This window comes from Geotrypetes seraphini, chromosome 7 (assembly GCF_902459505.1).
Source record: "Geotrypetes seraphini chromosome 7, aGeoSer1.1, whole genome shotgun sequence".
Taxonomy (NCBI): Eukaryota; Metazoa; Chordata; class Amphibia; order Gymnophiona; family Dermophiidae; genus Geotrypetes; species Geotrypetes seraphini.
The window spans coordinates 68,815,654-68,842,610 of record NC_047090.1 but is presented as its reverse complement, the minus strand read 5'-3'; the positions used below and the strand labels follow the sequence as shown (position 1 = coordinate 68,842,610).

The 26,957-nt window shown below is 40.7% G+C and overlaps 1 protein-coding gene across 1 annotated transcript in view; it reads left to right on the top strand.

The window, feature by feature from the left end:
* The window catches only part of EIF2AK4 (eukaryotic translation initiation factor 2 alpha kinase 4), a 271,684-nt gene that overhangs the window by 217,285 nt on the left and 27,442 nt on the right, over nt 1-26,957 (top strand). The window contains exons 30-35 of the mRNA XM_033953235.1: nt 3,031-3,138; nt 7,484-7,612; nt 10,311-10,397; nt 14,150-14,262; nt 20,697-20,755; nt 26,657-26,754. Of these exons, the coding sequence (XP_033809126.1) occupies nt 3,031-3,138; nt 7,484-7,612; nt 10,311-10,397; nt 14,150-14,262; nt 20,697-20,755; nt 26,657-26,754 (594 nt within the window). The remainder of the gene's footprint in view (nt 1-3,030; nt 3,139-7,483; nt 7,613-10,310; nt 10,398-14,149; nt 14,263-20,696; nt 20,756-26,656; nt 26,755-26,957) is intronic.

Below are 26,957 nucleotides of genomic sequence, written 5' to 3'. Positions count from 1 at the left end.
TACATCCACTTTTGTGGAGAGGGACCACATCCGCCCTTCGCCAGTCCTCCGGTACCACTCCTGACTCTAGAGACTCATTGAAAAGGTCAGTCAGTGGAGCTATCAGAACTTCCCTAAGTTCCTTCAGCACCCTAGGATGTACACCATCCGGCCCCATTGCTTTGTCTACCTTTATTTTAGCTAGCTTCTCATGAACACAACCCTCTGAAAATCGATCAGGGTCTATTACTCCTCCATCCCTATTCACGTTTGTCTTCTGCGGTCCCACTCCCAGCGCTTCAGTCGTGAACACAGAACAGAAATATCTGTTAAGCAATTCAGCCTTTTCTTTATCAGCTTCTACATATTCCTCCCCTTCACCTTTGAGTCTCACAATGCCACTTTTGCACTTCTTCCTATCACTAATATATCTAAAAAAAATGTCTTGTCTCCCTGTTTTACCGTGTCAGCTATTTTTTCTTCCATTTGCATGATGAGCATGAAGGGGAGCATAGGGACAGAGGCAAGGGGAGGGATAGGAGCACAGAGGGGTGATCCTGGAATATAAGGATATACAGGCAAGATGGTGAATATGGAGGGAAGTTAGGTCACTGAAAAGGAAGATGCTGGACATGGGAGAAGGATAGGAACTGGGGACACAGAAGGTATATGCTGGACAGGATGGATAGGGTTGCAGTTGAAAGATGGATGGTAGACATAGAAAGGAAATGTCAAAACGACAGGAGACCATGAAAAGATAGCTAAGGAACCCCCCCAACCCACCAGAAAAGAGACCCTTGGACCAAGGCAACACTCGGACAACAAAGCTAGAAAAGTGAGTTTTTCAGAATTTATTAATTATAAATTGTCAGCTTTAAGAAATGTGTATCTTATATCTTGCATTTTCTATTTCTATCATTATGATAAGTTTTCTGTATAGGTCTTTTGAAGATTGTGTTTATTGGGGCTCTGAGAAGGGATCCCTCTCCTCACCAATCCCTACTACTTTGGGAAAGATGGTATTATAGAGGGGCATCTTAATTTTTTTGCCTTTGGCCCATTTGATCCAAGCTACAAGACTGCACATATGTTTATCTGGACTGAGTGAGGCATCTCTGTGTGGGGGATGAGGTTTGGAAGGAGTAAAGTTTTATCTGCATACTTCTGAAAATAGGAACGTAGGCATACAAGTTTACTTGGAGAATGTGTGTATGGTACAGACTAGGGTGAAAATATGCACATCACTTCCCTAAAATCATTTTCAAAACCTAAATATACATATACCTTTTATGCATGTATGCGGTTAAAAATTTATCCCTTAAATTTGAGACATTCCTTTGGAAAACACTTAAAGACAAAGCCTTTGAATCATCAAGCAGATCAAATGATTCAAAAACCTATGCATTCAACTAATTCATCATGCCCCTATTTAGTCTTTGACTCATGCTATTAGTCATAACCCTGCTAACTCGACAACAGCTACAAAGCCTCATGGTTGGAGCAGCAGGCTAAGGACCATGGAAGCCCACTCAACTTCTTTTGATCTTGGACACAACCCTTAAGCCTCCATTGCCTCGAATACAAATTTAGATTGTAAGCCCTCTGAGGACAAGAAAATATCTTCTCTAACTGAATGTAATATACCTTGCATTTTAACTAACAAAGACATGAGCTATATCCAAAATCTATTCCCTTCCCTTCAAGCCTGCCATTTTAATAGATTAAGAGGTCACTTTTGCATCTACTTATGAATTAATATGATACAGATTACATTCTAAAAATAAAAGCTAATAAATAAATAAAAAGGAAAAACTCTAAAACATTATAGGGCTCATAATAAAAAAAAAAAAATCTACAAAGTGGCCTAAATGGATTCTTGGACGATCAAAAAACCTGATCCCATAACCAAAGCTGGTTTTAGATGTATCTAAAACCAGCTTAGGCCTTTCCCCTGCCTCTAAACGCATAGAGTGAAAAGACGAGTTTTAGAGGAGGGGAAAGGGCGGGAGGTGGGCCGACCTAGACATAGGCGTACAGCAGGTATAACCAAAACTTTAGGCTGTGTGTATGTGTGTGAAAGTTGGGAAGTGAATGTGAGTTGATGGGGATTAGGTTCACTGACTAAATTATTCTGATATTTATTAATATATTAAGCATTGATAAGTTGTAAAAGTATTGAAATGATTTGTGGGAGATAATATTAAAATTGAATTGATTAAGAAAATACTTGTTTGTACTAAATATTTAATAGCTGGTTTTAAGAATTTAAGTTATACATTTTAGTTAGGGATATCCTGAAAGCCTGTCCTGTGGTGGCCCTTGAGGACTTGGCATCAATACACAGACAATCCCAGTTCTAGAGATGAACCAGGTTTTCATCTTCTTTTGGTAAGAATATTAAAGTTGATATTCAGCAGAACTTATCCAGATAGAAATGGTTCTAACCAGGATAAGTCCTGCTCACCAGTTCCATACTCATTTTCAGCAGCATTACCTAGCCCTGAATTTGTGGGTATAAAAAACCTACAACAACCAGAATTTGTGGGTTTAAGAGCCTACAACAGCCAGAATGTTTTTTTAAACGGCTATGCGTTGCAGGCTGAATACTATTGCCTTAATTACCAATCTGATTTCACAAAGAAACATTCTGTAAGGAAGGCACCATTACAGAGATGAACTTTGTTCTCACTTTCGAACTTCCTACCTCTTTGAAAGAAGAAACATGTAATAAAGTCCCTTGAATTGACAATAATAATATGTGGGGGAGTATTCCAATGTAGTTTATAGAGGAGACTATTGCCTCTTATTACCTGAAATGTGAGTGCTAGAAGTTGGGAGCCATGTAATAAGCAAAACATCTGAGATGTATTCGTTTCCCTAGAGTACCTTAATGCTCTTCTAACAACTGTATTTTGAACTATTTGCTGTCTGTGTATGAGCCACTGAAAGAGGCCCAGACAGAAGCCATTAAAACAGTTCTGCTATGATATCGCCATTAAGTGTATTATTTTTTGAGCTTCTAGTGTTAGTCTTTTTGGTTTTTTTCCCCAGATTCCACAGTTCAGAGCACCTGAGACTGTGGGGCCTGTTCCCTCTGCTGTTGGTGTTAGTATAGCTATTGATAAAATATCAACCGCGCTGTCTACCATGGATGAACCGGTAAGACTTGGCATTCTGAGCCTGATGGAAAATTAGTGCACTACCTAGTTGTTTCTCACTAGCATAAAAAAAAAAAAAGCCCAGGAGCTCAAGTTACAATTTTGGAATATATAAATAGAATTGTGCTGGTTATTCATATTGGTCTGTGTAAGTTGTGTTGGACTGTGGGGGAGAAGAATGCAGGTTGCAGGCAATCCCCAGTTTAAGAATGCCTGACTTGTGTCAGACTTTTACTTACAAACCAGGGTTCTGCTTCTCCCTTCATGTATCAACGCAACCCTCTTCCTCCCTTCCTGTCCCAATGCATCCCTCTTCCTCCCTTTCGTGTCCTTACATGCCCCTCATCCTCCTTTTTATTTGTCATCTGCCTTTTTACATGCCCCTCTTCCTCCATTCCATGTCCCAACACCCTCTCTTCCTCCTCACCACTTTCCTCCCTTCCCACAGGCTTTACCTCCTCTGGCCAGCTCCATCCTCCATGCCGTACTTCTCTTTTAAAAGCTGTGACCGTGGATCCTGCATGCGACCCGCAGCTGTCCCGGAAGCCTTCCTATCTGCTGGGAAGGCTTCCGGGTCAGTTGTGGGCCGCGTGCAGGACACACGGTTGCGGCTTTGAGAAGAGAAGTACAGTAGGGAGGAGGGAACCGGCCAGAAGAGGTAAAGCCTGTGGGAAGGGAGGCAAGTGGTGAAAAGGAAGAGGGACGTGTTGGGACATGGAAGGGAGGAAGAGGGGCACATTGGGACATAAAAGGAAGGGAGGAAACTTCAAACAAAGGATGGAAGGAAGGAGGGAGGGAGGGGGGGCATGAATTGGGACACAGAATGGAGGGGAGCATGAACTTGGGATATAGGATGGAAGAATAGAGGGAGTGAGGGAAAGCCCCCCTCCCCCAAAGGCTTGCACTCCACCCCTGAAGGCCAGCACTACCCCTGTCCCCCCTGAAGGCCTGCAACTCCCCCCCCCCCCCCCGAAGGCCTGCACTGTACCCTCGGAAGGCCTGCATGTTCCTCCCTGCCCTCCCACATCAACATGTCCCCGGCCAGCAGCTCCACGACTAGCACCCCTCCCGATTGCTACCTAAACCCGACCGACGACCCGCACAAGCCCGTCTACTCCTACTTTTCCCTTCCCCACTCCTTCAAGCACGTTCACCGCTAGAAGGACGAGAGTGTGTTATGTCCCTCCACCGCCGTCTCCGGCAGCCTGCTCTGCGCCGAGGACTCCTCTTCCTCCTCCACCAGCAGCAACAGCCTGAGGGTCCCGGAGGGCAGCGGGGACAGAACGAGCTGACTTCCCGACTGACCCTAAAGCAGTTGCGGCGGCGGCCAGCCAGCAAGAGGCAGCGCTGCAGATCCTGCTTTAGGGGGGAGGGTCAATCACAGAAATGGGAGGCTGATTTTTGGGTTTTTTGTTTTTTTTTAAATCGTATCGATTCACCCGATGTGAATCAATTCGAATTGGGCAGCACTAAGAAAACCTCGGCTCTTACCTCAACAGGCTTCTTTCTTCTGTAGTGCGCTAAACTTCATCCTCCACCGACCTTCATCCCACCCTGCCAGCACTCTGATTGGCCGGCATTCTTCAAGAGGCGGGCCAGTCAGGAGGGGAAAAAAAAGAAGGGAAGGGAACCCGGCTCTGTGATCGACTGTGGTTGCCTGAGCGATCGACCAGTCGATCGCGATCGACGTATTGGGCACCCCTGCATTAGGATGTACAAGCAGCCACAGACATCTGAGCAGAGGGGCACTCTAGGTGGTACTGCAGTGAACATCACATTAAAATTCCCAGGTACACATTTCACCATAACCTGCTTATGTTGTATGGTGAGCCCTCCCAAACCTACTTGCAGGCATAAAGGCTATTGTGGTGTACAAGTAGATACAGTACGTTTTGGAGGTCTCACCATACAATATAAGCAAGTTATGGTGAAATGTGTACCTTCGACTTTTTAAATTTAAATTTAATTTTTATTAATTTATAATATTTCGCAAGTGATACACTTGTTTCAGAAATACAGAACGTAAAATATAAAGAAAAAGAAAATAACATCATTAGTGGTATACAAATTATTGTCTTTCTTAGACCACAAATTACCAGGGAGATCCATTAAATTTCATGGAGAAAATTAAAAGAAAACTAATAGTGGAAAGCTGACTATGCTTAACAACCTCATATTTCTTAAATCCAGCTGATCACAACTAATCTCCAGAGATCTTTTTAAGGTCCAAAAAGGCTCTCAATTGTGATGGTAAAAAGAAAGTGTACTTGGTCCCAAAATAACGAACCAAACATTTGCAGGGGTATGCTATCAAATAACATGCCCCCAGTTCTTTTTTTCTTTTTTTTTTAATTCTTTATTCATTTTTACATGTTACAACAAGTGTATCAGATGAAATCATACAAATTTGTATATATACACTTGATTAACTTTCATGTAACACTTTAAATATAACATTTCAGTCAATACCTATGTTCTATAATATAATGCCCCCAGTTCTTTTGTTTCCTCACACATAGGAAAAAATTCTTTTCTGTGGTCCTGTGTTATCTTGGATACATCCGGATAAATCCAGATTCTTTGTCCAGAAAGATCCTGATGCGAGTTCCGAAAGTAAAGTTTCATTATATGATTTAAGACTTGTTCAAATACAAAGGAGACTAAAAGGGTCCCCCTTTCCTTTACATCGGAAAGGGATTCCTCCAAAATTGCAGTCAAATCTTTTTGTACCAACAAATTTCCTTCTTCATCAGCTTTAATCATATTAGTAGGAATATAGTATATGTATCTTCAACTTTTTAATGTGATGTTCACTGCAGTAACCCCCTAGAGTGCCCCTTTGCTCTAATCAGATGTGTCTGCATGCCCATCTGAAGCCATAATACAGGCTGGAATGTACTGTTTCTTTCACATCTTTTGGTAGTGGGAGGAGGTTGGTGACCACTGGGGGAGCATGGGGGGAGGTCCTTGCCTTCATCCATCCAGTGGTCATCTGGTCAGTTTGAGTACCTTTTGGCCCTTGGGTTTTGTTTTGGTTTTGCAATAATTTTTACTGAATTTCCAATAACAGTCATGAATCAGGGCCATGCATGTTGCTTCACAGCGGCCCCAAGAACTGTACACAGCAACCAAACCCCCCACCCCCATTCCCCCCCCCAACTTAGACCAAATTACATATTCTTGGCCCTTGTTTTTAAAATAGATCTGGCCTCAAATGTCCAAATTGTGCCCTGGACATTTTGTAAAAGTTTGATTATCGCCGCAAAACATCCTAAGTGCTAAGTCTGCCCAAACCTCTTCCATAGCATGCTTCCAACACACCCACTTCAGATTTAGACACACTGCAGACAAAAAGCCTAGCAGAACGTCTAGAAAGTCTGTTTTGAAAATGGTGACTTGGAGTTTTGGCTAGAAAAACATCCAAGTGCCACTTTATGCCATTTTTTGGACATCATTTTGTTCCATAGTACTATATAAATCTATATTTGTTAAAACAGTTATCTGATGTACTTACCATGCCAGAGACACACAAGCTTGTAAACACACAGATTAAATTTTTCTGACTCTTCCTCAGCACAGCTGCTGAGCTATTGATTGAGTTAGCCTTCCAAGCATATATCCTCAGTTTGGTCTTTACTAGGCCCATTCCCTTTCTCTTCCCCTTCTTCACGCTCAGCATCCCAGACTCATTCTGTCATTCACAAAGGCAAACTAATTGAGCATGTGCTGGAGTGAAGCATGGTACTGACTTTCCCACTACTCAGGTAAGGGTTTGAAGAGCAAACTTCTTTGGATGGCAGGGTTTGGGCACCACTACAAGCCATTCAGCTAGAGCTGCAATTTTCAAAGGGACCTGAGCCCAAAGCAAGGGGATTCAGGCCCCTGAATTCTCCTCATGGTTATGCCATTGGTCCCTGATACCAACAATTGAAATCAGCCCTTCAGGACCCATAAAGAACCAGGATAGGGTTATCAGAAATCAAAGACTGGCTCAGAATTTCTCTCCTGGAACTTACCAGCTCTAACCATTAAGCCTCTTTGTGCTTGCCTAATCCTCATGCTGACTCATAAACTATTACCGCTGGTGTCACTATAGCTAAGCTCTGCACGTCTCACTACTACTTTGGGAGAGGATAAAAGTGGGTGGATGGGGCGGCGAGGATGGCAAGAGGTGACAAAAGAGGTAAATTATGGGAGGGAGGGGGTCCATGGTGGGGAGCCCAACATATATTTGTTTGCCTAGGGCCCAATATAATGTTAATCGAGCCCTACCTTCATTTTGTTTATGAGCTCTGGAATGCATAGAGATATAGCTACCTGGTACTGTACTTTGCCTTGTCTTGCAGGTTACTGTTGGCTGCACGGACCTTCTGGTTGTTAGTGTTGGGCAGATGTCTATGGGCCGGGCTATCGGCATTATTCAGAAGCTCTGGAATGCAGGAATCACAGCTGAGATTATGTATGACTGGTCTCAGGTAACTAAAGACTCATAGTTGGAATTGTGTGACTATTGTAAGCTACCTATCGAATCATTGCTGGCATTGTACAAATGGTATCTAGGATTATATTTCATTGATTTCATACAAACGTATCAAATGGTAGTAGATAAAAACTAATTGGCGCACACAGTCTGCCTTTTTTTTCCTATCCTCTCCGCTTAGCAACTCAAGTTTAGCCCCACCAAACTTGAATTGCTAAGAACAGTTTGAAGGGGAAACATGATTGCATGGAAAAGGAACCTTGACCCTGATGAAGAAGCATTGAAACATGATCATGTTTTAGGTACCCGAATGGAAAAGCATCTTAGATAAGAGTATAAATGCAAGATAAGTAAAAGAGTCATATTTTTTGGAGAGCAAAGCATCTATGAAGTGGAAGCGGTAAAAATTGAAGGTATAGATTGAAATATCATTTTAAAAAATTTAGTAATATATTTTAACTAAAAAAATTGAAACATACAAAAAAAGATTGATAAGTCATGAAATGGTCGTATCAAGATTTGGGCAGTAGGACTGAGCTATGTAATTAAGCTCAGGTCAGCCATCCGAGGATCCATATTAAACAACATATTAATTTGTTGATAACTTTTTTCTCGCCACAATATCCACAAAGGCAATCTTCTTATGAACATATCAATATTTATAATAAGATTCATATTCATATTCTCAACCATATTCTTATACTTAATGAGACCTTTTGCACATTTTCCTTGTATGTGTCAAGTCCATAATCTCTAATAAACAATTGGTTTTTCCACAATTTGAAAAGGAACTGTACCTGTTTCTTCAAAATGTGCCTTTCCCAGAGCTGGAATATTCAAATGAGCAGATGTTTCAGATCTAAATGCCTGATTAGGCACATGTATTTTCAATACTGTTAATAGATAATGTTTGGATTCATGTTTCAACACCAAATCAATAAAACACTTTGAACAAAAAAAAAACAACAAAAATTATTTCCTCAATAGGCAGCCAATATAAATCACACAAATTTGGTATAATGCTGAAAGCATGAGCAACAAGAAATAAGTTTGGCTACAGCATTTTGAATCATCTGCAGTGCCCTAAATACAAAACATTGCAGTAATCAAGTTCACTCAAAATAAGATTCTATACTACAGAGCAAAAATCAGAGATTTTCATTTTCTTAGCATTCTAACCTTATTTTTAATAACCCGGCAAATCTGTGATTTAAAAGCCAGTTTAGAATCCAAACGTAAGGAAGTTCTTCTTCACCCAGAGAGTGGTAGAAAACTGGAATGCTCTTCCGGAGTCTGTCATAGGGGAAAACACCCTCCAGGGATTCAAGACAGTTAGACAAGTTCCTGTTGAACCGGAACGTACGCAGATAGGGCTAGTCTCAGGGCGCTGGTCTTTGACCAGAGGGCCGCCGCATGAGCAGACTGCTGGGCACGATGGACCACTGGTCTGACCTAGCAGTGGCAATTCTTATGTTCTTATATAGTCCATTGTCAATCTAAGGTAGATGACAACTTTGCAACTTGCTCATTAAAGAACTGAGACAGTACTTTACCCAAACTATCACTGACAAATCCATACAGTCTCCAAAGTAATAATTAAATCTATGTTTTTTCAAGAGTGAGTCCAATCAAAATGCCCGTCGATGATTCTACTTTTTGTTCTCCAGCCTTAGCAGTCTTCACCTGCACAGGCACCAATAGTACCATAATTCAATGGGCTGCTGTGGCAAACAGGCCTCTTTCAGAGGCAAAACTGATCCAGCTTCAGCCTGCAAGCTTGGATTCTGTACTTCGCTATCTCCAAATATGGATGGGGGGGCAGAGAAAATATGCACTCTTCAGATGAAAAAGGTATCTATGAAACCTGGAGAGACACCGACTCTCATTCTCTTATTGGCTGCCCTTCCAGAGCAGTAATTGTATCTAGACCTCAACAAACGAATCCATCTAATGGTCCAGTCAAAGGAGTCGTGGTAGAGGGCCCCATTGCAATCCAAGTATGACCTTTTCTTTTGCCCACGTTCTTCAGAAGAACGTGAGATAAGAATGCCAAAACTAAGCAGCAACATAGATCACTATCTAAAATCTCGCCTGCAGAGGAAAGTAGGTGCTTACTTTTCCTTTATAGCAGAGATCTTCACTATTTTTCAAGCACGTTTACAAAAAAAAAAGAAAAATACCTTAATGTCGGAGCCAAGGCCATCACCAGAAAGAACAGTAGACCCCCTTGTCGACCTCTACCATCCTTGTTCAACTCCATTCCCTTCAAAGATGGTTGCCCCTCTCTCCAGTATTTAATTTCCCCCTATACTTCCTCTGGAGGCTGAAATATTGGCATCTATGCACATATGTTCACCCATACATTTAAGCAGGTCAGTATTCTGGCCATTTATTTATGTTTATAGTGCCTAAATGTCAGCACCTTCTTTATAGAATTACCTCTCCATAATGACTCTGGTATAGTTATTTATTAAATGATCATTCCTAACATTGGTGCTCAGAAAATCTGTGAAATTAGAGAGGAATGTCTAACTTGGGAATATTTAGAGCAATATTGTACAGGTATTATTGCTTTGGAATAGTACAACATACAAAGAGACTTGCAATTTATCTTAAACTTTGAGTCTGAGTATTAGGTATTTTATAGCTCAATACTTTTGTTTCTTTAATACTAATATCATCATATACTTCAGTCTCAGGAAGAACTGCAGGAATACTGCCGAAACTCCAGCATTATGTACATTGCCCTTGTCTCGGACAAAGAAGGCAGCCATGTAAAGGTAAACTCAAGTTAACCTTCCTCCAGAACTTCTACAAACTTTTCTAATTCTGCCTTTCTTCCAGGGGTTTAAAACATTTATCTTCCTTACACTATTAGGATTTGGGGTTTGTTTTCTTTTTAAGATTAACTACTTCCCTTTTTTTCAAATCCAAGGTCACAATACAATACAAGCAAATACACAAGTTATTTATCAATCCAAGTGGATTTACGATTCCTCAGCACTTACCAAACATTCTGTGGCTGTAAACCCCAGAGGGCAGGTCAATGATACTTCTAGAGGGCCCGCCCAGGTTGCATCCCAAATGCGACCCATAGTTTGGAAAGCACTAGTCTAAGTTGTACCTAAGACTTGCCTAAGGTCATAATAGGTGTCATTAAGAGAAGCAGGGTTTGAACCTTGGTTTTCCTGATTTTCAGCCTGCTGCTGCAATCACTAGCTACTCCATTACTATGCAACACTTCATTATTCCATCATTCAGTGCCCTCTGATAATACCCATAACAGAGGATCACAAATGGGGGTGGAGAAAACTCTGGCCTACATTTCCGGCACCTATCTGTCCCGGGCATGTGATTCTCTCTACAGTGCCGTCATGTGACTGACATGTGATCGACAGCTGCCAATATCAGCGATGTACAGAGAATCTGGGCCTGAGTGTTCACATAAGTTATAGAATACTACCATTAGGCACATGACTGTTAACAGTTACACTGGTAAGTGCTAGTTGGGCGCTAAGCTGTATTCTGTAGTTTTAGCAAGCCAAAGGGGTGTGAACAAAGGGAGGCACATGGGAGGGCATGGGTGTGTCCAACATTTACAAGCATAACATACAGACTATTACGTTAACATGCTAAAGCAGGGGTAGGGAGAGAGAGAGTTTCCTCATGTCTTTCTCAATAACAGACTATGGACTTTTCCTCCAGGAACTTGTCCAAACCTTTCTTAAAACCAGCTACACTATCATCTCTTTTGAACTTTTTCTAGCGCCACTATATCTTTCTTGAGATAAGGAGACCAGAATGGAATGCAATAGTCCAGATGAGGTTGCACCATGGAGCAATACAGGGGCATTATAACATTCTTAGTCTTGTTAACCATCCCTTTTTTTTAATAATTCCTAGCATCCTATTTGCTTTTTTGGCCGCATCCGCACATTGGGCAGAAGATTTCATCGTATTGTCTACGATGACACCCTGATCCTTTTCTTGAGCGCTAATCCCCAAGGTAGACCCTAGCATCCTGTAACTGCGATTCAGGTTATTCTTCCCAATGTGCATCACTTTGCATTTATCCACATTAAATTTCATCTGCCATTTGGACACCCAGTCTTCCAATTTCTTAAGGTCCACCTGCAATTCTTCACAATCCGCATGCGTTTTAACAACTTTGAATAGTTTAGTGTCATCTGCAATTTTAATCACCTCACTCGTTTTTCCGATTTCCAGATCATTTATAAATAAGTTAAATAGCACCAGTCCCAGTACAGACCCCTGCAGCACACCACTGTTTACTCTCCTCCATTGAGAAAAATGACCATTTAACCCTACCCTCTGTTTTCTATCCGATAACCAATTCCTAATCCACAACTGAACCTATCCCATGACACTTTAAATCTTTCTCACCCAGATTTTACTAATGTCCAATCCTGTCTTGATAAGATCTCTAACTGGCTGATGGGTCATATTTTGAAATTAACACTGAGAAGACCATAGACCTCTGGGTAACAGGATCCATATCATCGCTAGTGATCTCTCCCACTTTATATGATTCTCCTATACAGCTTGTTAGTTCTCTAAAATATCTATGAGTTTGGATTGATGGTGCACTTTCTTTCAATAAATACATTTCTTCGATTAAACAGTCTTGTTTCAATGCTCTTTGGCTTAAATGATCTGTTTATCCTAATACAGACGTGATGTGCTGTGCAACCATATTATATGCATTGACCTCTTCAAAGTTGGACTACTGTAACATTGTTTACAGCGGTCTTCCAGCATCTGTTCTTAAACCTCAGTCTGTTCAAAACACTGCTATCAGATTGCTAACTTTTGCATGACATTATGATCACATCACTCCTCTTCTTAAAGAACACCACTAACTCCCGGTCAAATACCATATCATTCAGAAAGCCTTGCATTTAAACTATTACAATCTGGCATGCCACACTATCTGGCCAATCTCATTGTTCCCTCTGACCTGCTCGTTTTCTTAGATCTCTGGACTTATATCTAATGTCTATTCTAGCTGTTCACATGACTAAATTCTAATCATCGTTCCGCATTTTTCTCTGTTGTACTTTTTTTATGGAATTTTCTCCCTCTGGAAATCTGAACAAAATCTTTCTACTTGAAGTTCCGGGCACTTCTTAAGGCCCATCTTTTCATACTGTCTTTTTGTGGGGAATCTTGAGAAATCTGGGGGGCTATTGTGATAGCAGCAGCTTTTTTTCTCCTCTTGTTTTGCTTTCCTATATTTTATTGTAGCTCCTTTCCTTTTCTGTTTTTAACTATTGTAAACCTCTCCAATGGTTTCCAAGAGACGGTATTTAAATCATTTAATAAACATAAATATGTAGGCTTTAGTAGTTTACAGGTAATTTTTTTAGTGTGATGAGTCGCAAGATATAGTTGGCTAAGTTGTGGCTTGAAAGTTTTCCTCATCATACAGCCATAGGTAATCTTGAGGTGACTTTTCAGTGGCAGCAGAGAACAATGTTAAAATCAATATGTCTAAAAATGCACAGATAAGGAAATTATATGTTCACCAGCTGCCACTGAATGTGCAATATCCTTTGAATATTGGACCCTAGGTAATAAACCACCCTCCTCAATTCTTCATTGTTAAATTCCTCCTTTGTACCCCTAGCCCATCTAGCTTCTAGCTTCCACCCATCTCAGAGGCAGGATTAAGTATGCTTACCCTCTTTCTACTCCAGCAATAACTATGGAATGGAGATCAGTTTTTTTAAATGAGGAAGCTCTCACAGATTCTGGAAGGTTCTTTGGAAGATCTGGCTTCTAGGGGCTTATGGAGGGTGTAGGAAGGAGGTTACTGAATGCAGGTAAGGATTCTTTTGAAGATTTGGCTGCCAGACTTGGGAGAGAGAACAGTAACTAGTTCAGAGTAAAGAAAGGTCATTTTGTATGAAGACGAGAAGTGAGTTAACCTGCAAAACTAGCTGGCTAGATCCTTTCAAAAATTCATACTTTGTTCCCTGAATGATCTGATCATTTCAGTATACCATATGGGTCAGAATCTCTAAAGGCAAAATCTTTTTATTAGCTTCAATAATTTGAAAAAAAATGTAATTGGACAATAGGCACCTACCCGATTCTATAAAATATAGGTGCTTATCACATGGCGCTTAGCGATGCCTAATGCTTAAGTTTTTATGGGGGAAGCATGACTTAGATACCGCTAAGCTCAATTCTCTAAAAACTTAGGTGCATGAAATGTAGGCCTTTAAAACCCAGGCCTACAATTCCGGTGCTTAAGTTTTTAGACATGATTCTGTAAATAGTGTCTAAACATGATTGACAAGCAGTTGGCACCATTTTTTTAGGCACCGGACGATTTAGGTGCCGTTTACAGAATCTAGACCTATATGGGAGCTGCATATATCAAAGGCATGTCTAAAAACAATCTTGGACTCTTGTCAATGGACTGCCCTGTGTTTCTTGAAAAACCTTGTCTCTATAAACACATAGTACAAGATTATTTAATTGCTGTTACATATTTTTTTCATTATAGGTGAAATCTTTTGAGAAGGAAAGACAAGCAGAGAAGAGAATATTAGAGTCTGAGCTTGTGGATCACATGGTGCAGAAACTGAGAACAAAAGTTTTTGAAGAAAAAAGTATCAGGTAATGAATTAAATCCAGTTTCATTTTTAGGATACTCCCAGAATTATAAGTGAATTATTGCTAGCTTTTTATTGTATCAGGTTAGGACTTCAGATCATCATAATGAGCATCTTTATTTGGTACTAGTACATGTGAATATCCCTATTGAATAACATGTCTATGTAGGCATTGAGACATCTATGTTGGAACATTCTCAATTTTCTGAATATTTTACAAAAGGCTCTGCTAAGTGTGGAACCATTTATTTATTTGAATTTCTTAATCTCTTTTATGAAGAGATTCACCCAAGGTAGTGTACAGCAGGGATAATTCAACATTAAACTTACAATTTTGTTAACAGCATAACAAGCAAACAGCCCAATACAAAGTCAAAATCAGTAAACTGAGACTACCATGAAACAGTTTCAAAAATATACTTAATATTTTTAATTCTTTAATTCTTGAATATGAGTATGGGGGTGATATATCTATTTGTCATAGGTTACAATTTTGATTGATTTTAAGTGCTTTTGCAGTGTAATATGATTGTATAATATGTTGCACTTATGGCTTCAAAATGAATAAAGATATTTAAAAATATATATATATACTTATTAATACTACTGAAATTCAAATAAGAGAGATATAATATATACCGTATATACTCGAATATAAACTGAGATTTTGGGGCCAAACAAATGCCCCAAAATGGGGTTCTCTATTGTCATATCAGGCTGCTCTCTGGGATAAATATTATAAGCAACTATTCTCTGTATCTATCTCATACTTGGATTTCAGAAGGCATCTAAAGAGACCTACTTATTCTCTAGATTTCTGGGTAATTGATTTTTTAATGTTTTATTTGTGATTTATGTTAATCTTTTGTAAAACGCATAGATCCTCACGGTTATGCGGTCTATAAGTTGATTTTATGTTATGTTATTTATTTCAGAGAGGGACCATCATAACACTTTCATGTCCCTTATGTTCTCAGAGTCTTATTTCTTGCATGCGAGCCACACTAAGATCAGAGAGGGTTCTTGCATGCGAGCCACACTGAGATCAGAGAGGGACATGAAAGTGTTATGATGGTCCCTCTCTGATCTCAGTGTGGCTCGCATGCAAGAGATAAGACTCTGAGCACTTTTCATACACTATTTTTGTTAGTTATCATTTAATTTTAGCAATTGAATTTATAATAATACTTATATATAAACTGGTATTTATTGATTTGGTTGTTAAGATACTACCAGTAATTGAGTAATATATACTCCTTTAAATTTGTATGTTATTTATATGCCACATAACTGTTCTATAAAGGCCACCTAGGTTTCAGGAGTCCAGTGTAGAAACAAGATCTGCTAAAAATAATGCCCAGAGAATTTTCACTGAAGGTTTGCTTACCTGAAGTCAGTGGAAGTGAAATTCTTTTTTTTGGTACAGAGCACAAACAGTCTATAAACCTCCTTAACATGATGTGTCACCATTAGGTGATAAATAGTCTGTGTCTTGTGCTACTGAATGTTTCTATGCCTACATCCTAAGCAGTCAACGCATGGATGAGGCGCTAGTGTGAGGAAGAAGGATTCCATTTTGTGCATAACTGGACGACGTTCTGGGGAAAGAGCAAGCCATACAGGAAGGATGGACTCCACCTCAGCGGAGATGGAACAAGGCTACTTGCAAGCAACATCAAGCGAGAAATTGAGAAGTTTTTAGACTAGGAAGAAAGAGAAAGCCAACAGTCGACCAAGAGTCAATGGTTCGGGAAACGGTATACCCAGAGGATACCATGCAGGAAGATTGCGGGAATGACTCACCGGATCATAGGCAAGACAGAAAACCTGACAGATCGAAAGGGACACAAGAGGGAAGGAAATGCAAGAAAGTAACAGGCCGCAAACTCAAGTGTATGTACACGAACGCAAGGATCCTAAGGAATAAGATGGGGGAATTGGAAGCTATGGCACAAAAAGATAATCTTGACATCATTGGCATCACGGAAACATGGTGGAATGAGGAAAACACCTGGGACACTGGGCAAACGTCTGGGATACAAGCTATACCACAGAGACAGAGTAGGACAAAAGGGTGGGGGTATTGCCCTATACATCAAAGAGGGAATCAAGTCTACTAGAGAGAACACCCTGGAAACGAAAAATAAGTTAGAGTTTATATGGGCTTAAATTCCGGGAACAAATGGAACGGAAATGAAGATCGGTATCTACTACCAACCCCCAGGAAAGTCCGAAGAAACTGATGGAGAAATGGCAGACAAGATTAAACGCAACTGTAAGGGAGGCAACGCAGTCATCATGGGCGACTTCAATTATCTGGGGATAGACTGGAACCTAGGCACCTCCAGCTACAGTAGGGAGACCAAGTTCCTGGATTCTGTAGGCGATTGCTTCCTGGAACAACTTGTCAAGGAAAATATGAGAGGAAATGCAATTCTGGACTTAATTCTAAATGGACTATGAGGACCGGCGCAAGATGTAGAAGTAGAAGGGACGCTGGGAAGCAGTGATCACAATATGATCCACTTTGATCTGGACGCAGGGGAGAAACATCGGTCCAAAACGACAGCCACGGCACTGAACTTCCGAAAAGGGAATTATGAAGGGATGAGGCTCATAGTAGGGAAGAAGATTAAGAAGAGGATAAGCACTGTAAAAATGCTAGAGCAAGCTAGGTCCCTTTTTAAGGACATAGTCACCGAGGTGCAAAATCTATATATACCGCGTATCAACAAGTGATCCAAGAGGAAAAGGAACAAAGAACCGGCGTGGCTCACTGTAGATGAAGGAAGCGATCAGAGACAAGAAAACTTCATTTAAGGAATGGAAAAGATCAAAAACGGATGAAAACTGGAACAAGCACAAACAACATCAACGCAGGTGCCATAAGGCGGTAAAAGGGGCCAAAAGAGACTACAAGGAAAAAATAGCCAAGGAGGTGAAGAACTTCAAGCCGTTATTTCGATATATTAAGGGGAAATGACCCGCAAAGGAAGTGGTGGGACCATTGGATGACCATGGAATAAAGGGAGCGTTAAAGGAGGACAAAGCAATCGCTGACAAACTGAACACATTTTTTGCATCTGTATTTACCGAAGAAGATGTACACAGCATACCAGAACCCATTAGGCTATATGCTGGAAACAAAGATGGAAAGCTTACAGGATTGATGGTCAGTCTAGAGGAGGTATGTAGGCAGATTGATAGGCTTAAGAGCGATAAATCCCCGGGACCAGATGGCATCCATCCGAGGGTCATCAAGGAACTGAAAGGGACCATAGCTGAACTGCTTCAACTAATAGCCAATCTGTCGATCAAATCGGGAAAGATTCCGAAAGACTGGAAGGTGGCAAATGTTACACCGATCTTCAAGAAAGGTTCGAGGGGTAATCTAATGGGTTACAGGATCCGAGGCAACATGGCTTTACAAAAGGTAAATCGTGCCAAACGAACCTGATTGAATTTTTTGATTGGGTGACCAGAGAGCTGGATCGAGGACATATGCTAGATGTAATTTACTTGGATTTCAGCAAAGCCTTTGATACAGTTCCTCATAGGAGGCTGTTGAACAAACTTGAAGGGCTGAAGTTAGGACCCAAAGTGGTGAACTGGGTCAGAAACTGGCTGTCGGACAGACGCCAGAGGGTGGTGGTTAATGGAAGTCGCTCGAAGGAAGGAAAGGTGACAAGTGGAGTCCCTCAGGGTTCGGTGCTGGGGCCAATCCTGTTCAATATGTATGTGAGTGACATTGCTGAAGGGTTAGAAGGAAAAGTGTGCCTTTTTGCAGATGATACCAAGATTTGTAACAGAGTAGACACCGAAGAGGGAGTGGAAAATATGAAAAAGGATCTGCAAAAGTTAGAGGAATGGTCTAATGCCTGGCAACTAAAATTCAATGCAAAGAAATGCAGAGTAATGCATTTGGGGATTAATAATAGGAAGGAACCGTATATGCTGGGAGGAGAGAAGCTGATATGCACGGACGGGGAGAGGGACCTTGGGGTGATAGTGTCCGAAGATCTAAAGGCGAAAAAACAGTGTGACAAGGCAGTGGCTGCTGCCAGAAGGATGCTGGGCTGTATAAAGAGAGGCGTAGTCAGTAGAAGGAAGAAGGTGTTGATGCCCCTGTACAGGTAATTGGTGAGGCCCCACTTGGAGTATTGTGTTCAGTTTTGGAGACCGTATCTGGCGAAAGACGTAAGAAGACTTGAGGCGGTCCAGAGAAGGGCGACGAAAATGATAGGAAGCTTGCGCCAGAAGACGTATGAGGAGAGACTGGAAGCCCTGAATATGTATACCCTAGAGGAAAGGAGAGACAGGGGAGATATGATTCAGACGTTCAAATACTTGAAGGATATTAACGTAGAACAAAATCTTTTCCAGAGAAAGGAAAATGGTAAAACCAGAGGACATAATTTGAGGTTGAGGGGTGGTAGATTCAGGGGCAATGTTAGGAAATTCAACTTTACGGAGAGGGTAGTGGATGCCTGGAATGCGCTCCCGAGAGAGGTGGTGGAGAGTAAAACTGTGACTGAGTTCAAAGAAGCGTGGGATGAACACAGAAGATTTAGAATCTGAAAATAATATTAAATATTGAACTAGGCCAGTTACTGGGCAGACTTGCACGGTCTGTGTCGGTGTATGGCCGTTTGGTGAAGGATGGGCAGGGGAGGGCTTCAATGGCTGGGAGGGTGTAGATGGGCTGGAGTAAGTCTTAACAGAGATTTTGGCAGTTGGAACCCAAGCACAGTACCGGGTAAAGCTTTGGATTCTTGCCCAGAAATAGCTAAGAAGAAAAATTAAAAAAATAAAATAAAATAAAATAAATTTTAAATTGAATCAGGTTCGGCAGACTGGATGGACCATTCGGGTCTTTATCTGACGTCATCTACTAAGTTACTATGTTACTATGAGGTGAGATCTGGGGAACTACAGACCGATGAGTCTGACCTCGGTACCGGGAAAGATGGTAGAGGCACTGATAAAGGACAGCATCATTGATCACCTTGACGGACACGGGCTGATGAGGACCAGTCAGCATGATTTTAGCAAAGACAGATTGTATTTGACGAACTTGCTGCACTTCTTTGAGGGAGTAAACAGACAGATAGACAAGGGCGATCCGGTCGACATTGTATATCTGGATTTTCAGAAGGCGTGCGCCAAGGTTCCGCATGAACGACTACTTCGGAAAATTGCAAGCCATGGAATTGAAGGTGAAATACTCACGTGGATTAAAAACTGGCTGGAGCATAGGAAACAGAGAGTGGGGGATAAATGGACAATACTTGGACTTGAAGAGCATCACCAGTGGGGTGCCGCAGGGCTCGGTGCTTGGACCCATGCTCTTTAACATCTTTATAAATGATCTAACATAGGTACGATGAGCGAGGTGATTAAATTTGCGGATGATACGAAGTTATTCAGAGTAGTAAAGATGCAGGGGGATTGCGAAGATCTGCAACGTGACATAATCAAGCTCAAGAAATGGGCATTGATATGGCAGATGAGGTTCAACATGGATAAGTGTAAAGTGATGCATGTCAGTAACAAAAATCTCATGCACGAATACAGGATGTCCGGGGTGGTACTTGAAAAGGGACTTGGGAGTTCTGATCGACAAGTCAATGAAGCCGTCCACACAATGTGCGGCGGCAGCAAAAAGGGCAAACAGAATGCTAGGAATGATAAAGAAGGGGATCACGAACAGATCAGAGAAGGTTATCATGCCGCTGTACCAGGCCATGATACGCCCTCACCTGGAGTACTGCGTCCAGCACTAGTCGCTGTACATGAAGAAGGACATGGTACTACTCAAAAGGGTCCAGAGAAGAGCGACTAAAATGGTTAAGGGGCTAGAGGAGCTACCGTACAGCGAAAGATTAGAGAAACTGGGCCTCTTCTCCCTCAAACAGAGGAGATTGAGAGGGCACATGATCGAAACATTCAAAGTACTGAAGGGGATAGACTTAGTAGATAAGGACAGGTTGTTCAACCTCTCCAAGGTAGGGGAGAACAAGAGGGCACTCTCTAAAGTTGAAAGGGGATAGATTCCGTACAAATGTAAGGAAGTTCTTCTTCACCCAGAGAGTGGTAGAAAGCTGGAACGCCCTTCCAGAGGCTGTTATAGGGGAAAACACCCTCCAAGGATTCAAGACAAAGTTAGACAAGTTTCTGCTGAACAAGAACGTGCGCTGGTAGGGCTAGTCTAAGTTAGGGTGCTAGTATTAGACCAGAGGGCCGCCGTGTGAGCGGACTGCTGGGCATGATGGATCTCTGGTCTGACTCAGCAGTAGCAATTCTTATGTTCTTATGCTAATCTGCTGTGTGCACTAAAAACGTTAGCGCACCTTAGTAAAAGGAGCCCTAAGTTTTAGATTAGATTAGAGATCCGATTTCTTGTGCTTTCTAATAGTTATTTTATTTGCTTGTTTCTAGGGAGTCATCAGATAATCTTTCCACACAAAATCAGAAGGGATCATTTTCTAATACATCAGGTTAGTATAAAATACTAATCCTTGGCTCAAAGTAAAGAGCACTATATAAGCATATCTTCCCTCCTATTACTTCAGTTTGGGAAGGGATGCATCCTCTTTTTCTTCTGGAAACAATGAATCAGCATGTTCTTTGGCCTGTGGGCTTTCAGGTTGTAAAGAATGGCATGGGAGTTGGCATTTCTTCAGCATTATATGTTCCACCCAGAGATCTACTGCCTTAATTTGCCTATGTAAATATCCTGCTTAGAAGTAAAGGAGGGATTTGAGGCCCACATTTGTCCAGTCTACACGTGTACATATCCTGAGAATATAAATGTTGTGAAATGTGTGGCCTGGCGATGGCTTGGTTGTGAAGGTTAAGCCTACATTTTCCCAGCCCATACACCAAACCAAGCGGATGCTTGAAGGTGGTGAAGAATGGGGTACTATAAGGATTATGAGTTCCAACATCACAAATGGTATTTCTGGAATAAGTGCTTTTTATTCATGCAAATATTCTTCTTTTAAACAGCACTTTCTTATTTCCCAAAACAAAAACTTCTTTTCTTTTATGCCACCAACTTGTTTCTCACTTTTATCTGTGCTGGTCCAGGCCAGAAAGCCTCTTCAGGAAATGGCAAGTAAACAATTACTTTAGTGCTTTGCCACCCTTTAGTTTACACAGCTCATGCCTGAAACACTTGAACTTTTCTTAGGAACAGAACTCAATGATGTGGGACCAAACCACCCATCAACTCTAGTAATCCCACCCCAATCCCATTTAAGTTTTAATATCTCAAGAGTTCTGATTACTACACTTCTATTGGTAGGTCTGCATTATTTGCATTAGTCTTTGTTAATACCAGGAGGCATATCTTCTGCCTTACAGCATAAGAGCATAAGAATAGCCTTACTGGATCAGATCAATGGTCTCACAGTGGCCAATCCAGGTCACTAGTACCTGGCCAAAACCCAAAGAGTAGCAACATTCCAGAATCTCAAAGCGTAACAAGATTCTAGAATCCCAAGGAGTAGTAACATTCCAGAATCTCAAAGAGTAGCAAGATTCTAGAATCCCAAGGAGTAGCAACATTCCATGCTACCAATCCAGGGCAAACAGTGGCTTCCCCCATGTCTTTCTCAATAGCAGACTATGGACTTTTACTCCAGAAAGTTGTCCAAACCCTTCTTAAAACCAGCTACGCTATCCACTCTTACCACAACCTCTGGCAATGTGTTCCAGAACTTAACTATTCTCTGAGTGAAAAAAATATTTTCTCCTATTGGTTTTAAAAAGTATTTCCCTGTAACTCTGAGTGTCCCCTAGTCTTTTTAATTTTTGACAAACTGAAAAATCGATCTACTTGTACCCGTTCTACTCCACTCAGGATTTTGTGGACTTTAGCTTAGAGGGAACCTTGGATCCGTGGGGCAGTGTTATAACCAATGCACTTGTCTGCACCCTGCAACTAGTGAGCATAATCTAATAATGCTGTTAGAACCAAGTCCTTAATTCGTACCTTATTGCTTAGTGAGCAGCTTTCCCACTTGCCATCAGAAACACAGCTTTAGCACTGTCTGGTCCTTCCTCAGAACAGTCTTAAACCAGTCATTGCCATCAGAAAACACAACTTTAGCATTGTCTGCACATTCTCCAGGGCAGTAAACTCTCAGTCCTTGGGATATTGGTTGGTTCCTTTCTGGTGATAGTATTTGGGGTTGATGGGGGGAATCGGAGGGCTTAGTATTTGGGGTTGATGGGGGGAATCGGAGGGCTTCCATGTACTTTTAAAGATGAATCCGATTTTAAGTGTTTACAGCCTTGTCCAATTTCTTTGTTTACTTGTTGCTTGTTATTTCTGGTTTTATTCATTTTCATCAATAAAAAAGATTTACACTAAACACTTTTAATCTTCCATCATGCTTTCTATGGGTAAATATTTTGGTGAACCTTCACTATAGTCCATAGGCTGTTCACCATTCACTTCTACAGCATTTCTAGAGCAAACAGACATACGTTCTTCCTGAAACTCTAATTCAGGATACTCTACCTCTGGGTTTAAATCTTGTCTGTCTTGCTTCCATGTTCCAGCTGTATTCTGTTCCCAAACCCTGTGTGGTTTGGCTTCTGGCTTCAGCTTCTGCTGCTCATACCTGCCTTGCTCTCCTCTCCTTTGCCCTCCTTACTAGGGAAATTAAAGCTAGCCACAGGTGTGTGCGTCTCCCTGATTGGTTGGAATTTTCTGAGAGCAATGATCATGTTTGACCCAGTTTTCTGTTTAGTGCACTGTGTGCCTTTAATGTTAGCAGCACTTGTTTACCCTTTCCTGGTTTAAAAGGGTTTCCCTATACTGAGTGTGTCTTATTGGGCAGTTGCCTAGAAAAAGATAAATAGGTATCTGACTTGTGTGTGTTCCTTTTCCAGAGTTCTTCCTAGGTGTGCCACCTTGCCTTGTTTCTATATAAGGTTTGGAATGGGCTTATTATCAGGGAACTGTGTTGGCATGGCGGCTATTTTGCCAACATCCAGCTTCTCTGGGTTTTTGCTGGTACTCACAGGGGGTTCCCCCGTGACAGATGATATTCACAGGTGACATTTCTGTACTCTTTCTCTTGGAGTAATTTTATAAATAGTGAGTATGTAGAACAGCTAAGCAGGTGTTTATAAAATTGCCCCAAAGTATACATGCATAAAAATAGATACTGGGGGACCAGTATTCATACCGTGGCAGGCAACCTGGCTACCTCCCGCTGTCTGCGGTGAACCCTGAAATTCAATGCCAGGGCTGTATTTGGCCAGCAACATTGAATTTCCAAATAAGTGCAGGTGCCATAGACGAAGACGGTCAAGATCTGACTGTGTCGCATGACATAACCAGTGACTGGAATATTTAGCAGGAGATAGCTGGCTGTCTCCCACTGAATATCAGCAGTTAGCCAGTTTAACTAGTGAGATAATTAAATTTGCTGATGATACAAAGTTGCTCAAAGTTGTTAAATCGCAAGAGGATTGTGAAATTTGCAAGAGGACCTTGTAAGACTGGAAGATTGAACATCAAAATGGCAGATGGCATCTAATGTGAGTAAGTGTAAAGTGATGCATGTGGGAGAGAAGAACCCGAACTACAGCTATGTGATGCTGGGTTCTATGTTAGGAGTCACTGCCCAGGAAAAGGATCTAGGTGTCATTGTTGAGGATGCGTTAAAACCCTTAACTAAATGTACGGCAGAAGTGGCAGCTAAGAAAGCAAATAGAATGTTAAGAGTTATCAGGAAAGGAATGTAAAACAAAGATAAAAATGTTATAATGCCCTTGTATCGCTCTATGGTATGGTCGCAACTTGAACACTGTATGCAGTTCCGGTTGCCTTATTTCAAAAAAGATATATTGGAATTAGAAAAGATACAGAGAAGGGCAATGAAAATGATAAAAGGTTTGAGACAACTTCCCTATGAGGAAAGGCTAAAGTGTCTAGGTCTCTTCAGCTTGGAGAAGAAACTGCTCAGGGGTAATATGAAAGAGGTCTATAAAATACAGAGTGGAGTGGAAAGGGTAAATGTGAATTGCTTGTTCACTCTTTCCAAAAATACCAGGACTAGGGGGCATGCGATGAAGCTACTAAGTATTAGATGTAAAACAAACCGGAGAAAATATTTCTACACACCTGTAATTAAACTGGAATTCATTGCCGGAGAATGTGGTAAAATTAGTTAGCTTAGTTGGGTTTAAAAAGAGAAGCAACACAAAAAACCAAAAAGGGAGACCCAGTGATCCACAGTAAAAACAATCCAAAAGATAAAAACAACAGACTGTGGATGTGGATGTTCTGAAAGATGATTTTTATTCGTTCTTCACAATAAAAATACAAATAAAAGTCTTCTATTTGTATTTTTATTGTGAAGAGCGAATAAAAATCATCTTTCAGAACATCCACATCCACAGTCTTGTTGAAAAAGATTTACATACATTAAAAATATTTTTAAAAACTTTTTTATTTCAAGATGCATTTGAACACATGTTATAACACGCATAATTTTTAAACTTCTTAATATAAATATTGCACTTTCCAATTCCCCTTGTTCCCACTGTGTTTTCCCTTTTATGTAAATTTCAATATATTAAAATGATGTAACTTTCCCCTTCTTTCCTGCCTACTTATATTATTCCTTAACTTCAAATGTATTGTACTGGTCGTTCTCTAAAAACTGTTTTAAATCGTCTGTATTATGTCTAACCTGTCAAAAATATATGTGAAACCACTATCTGTGGCTTTTAGAGTGTACATCGCCTAGATATTTCGATAGGCGATTCATAAAATGCTAATAAACTTGAAACTTGAAACTTTTTATCCTTAAAAAGAGAAATCCATAGGTCATTATTGAGAAAACTTGGGGAAATCCACTGCTTATTCCAAGGATATGCAGCATAAAATCTGTTTTACTATTTGGGATCTAGCTAGGTACTTGGAACCTGGGTTGGCCACTGTTGGAAATAGGATACTGGGCTTCAGTCTGTTCCAGTATGGCAATTCTTATGCTCTTAAATGTTTTCTCCAGTTTGTTGTGGAAGTACTATTTAGTGGCTTCAACGCATGCCCCCTAGTCTTGGTATTTTTGGAAAGAGTAAACAAACAATTCACGTCTGTCAGTTTCACTCCATGAGGAGCCTGTATCACAACTAATAGTAGTTTTTAAAAAAATCATCTCCCTTCTCTGCTGACTGTATCAGTAATCCTTTCCTATTTTAATTTGTAGTTCTTTTCTTATTTCTATTTTTAATTATTGTAATCCACACAAATATTCAAGGGAACTTCTATCAGCTAAGGTGATATATATATATGTGTCACACACTAATCACCTTAATACTTTAAAGATGCTAGTCAATAAGTCAAATAATCACATAAACAGTAACAGGCTTCAAAGTGAACGCTCAGACCCACAACCGGAACTCTAGTGAAAAATCACGGAGCCAGTTATTTTAGAGACCATCATAGTGTGTTCACTTCACTGTCTCCGCCACCTGTTGTCTTGGAACCAAGGTTTTAATTTAGTTCCAATTTTAAATGAGATGTTATTGCGTGAATGTCGGTTTTGCCACTTCAAAATCTTTTATTTATCTGACCATATTGATCTGTTTTTCAGAAAATGCAGTATAGCAAGTGATCAGATATAAACCTATCCATGTGACCAATATTTCAAACACCAGCACAAATAGAAGGGGTGAGAGGGGATACCCCTGTCTAGTACCTGAAACTAATGAAAAATCCTGGATGCATCCTCCATTAATCCTTACCCTTGAATGGAGCTTCAAAAGAACACGTCCACCCAGCTTGTGAAATTAGGCCCAAACCACATCCTATGAAGGGTGGCCATTAAAACCTCTCACTTCACCTGGTCAAAGGCCTTCTCCACATCATTGGCCACTAAGACCATTGGTATTTCCTTCTCCCATCCTTAGGCTAACAAATACACTGCTCTATGGACATTGTCTCCAGCCACTCTCCCCAGTACAAATCCTGATTGGTCTCCAGGAATAATCAGGAAATAACTTTATTTAATCAACTGATGAGCATTCTGGGTTAAGAGCATAGTCACAATGCCTGCACAGCACAAAATAGTAGAGCTAGAAAGAGCCACAATTTTTACATCATGAGAGTCATATGTAGCTCATGAACAAGGCCAATGTTAGGGTATAGACAACGTTGTTGTTTGAAGCTATTGGAGATAGTCTACTCGGTGAGCTTTGGGGACCCTTTCCAAATTTCTGCCCTAGGCCCCAGCATGTTTAGTGCTGGCCCTTCACATGAGACTTTGCTTGGCCATTTATATAAAATGGCAAATGTGGCATGATCAAAAAGTTTACAAATTTATATTCTAAAAGAAAATAAGACAAAAAATAACAAATTTTTCTCTATATTTCAGGTTTATTTGAACAGCATGGAGCTGTCATAGTGCCAAATGTAAGTGTGCTTTCTCCAGAGAAGTTATCTTCCAATGTCCGTCGACGCCATGAAATTCAGGTGAGCAGATTGGAGGTGCCCACTTTCAAGCAAGGTTTTAGAATATATTACAAGCTTTCTTCCATTCCTCCATTGGCTTCATGTATCCAATAATCCTATATGATTCTGAAACAGTTTTTCACAGATTTTCATTTTACTTCTCATGTCATTTGCTTTTCTCATTAGAAAACATTCATGTCTGTACTAGCAGAGAATGTAATGAA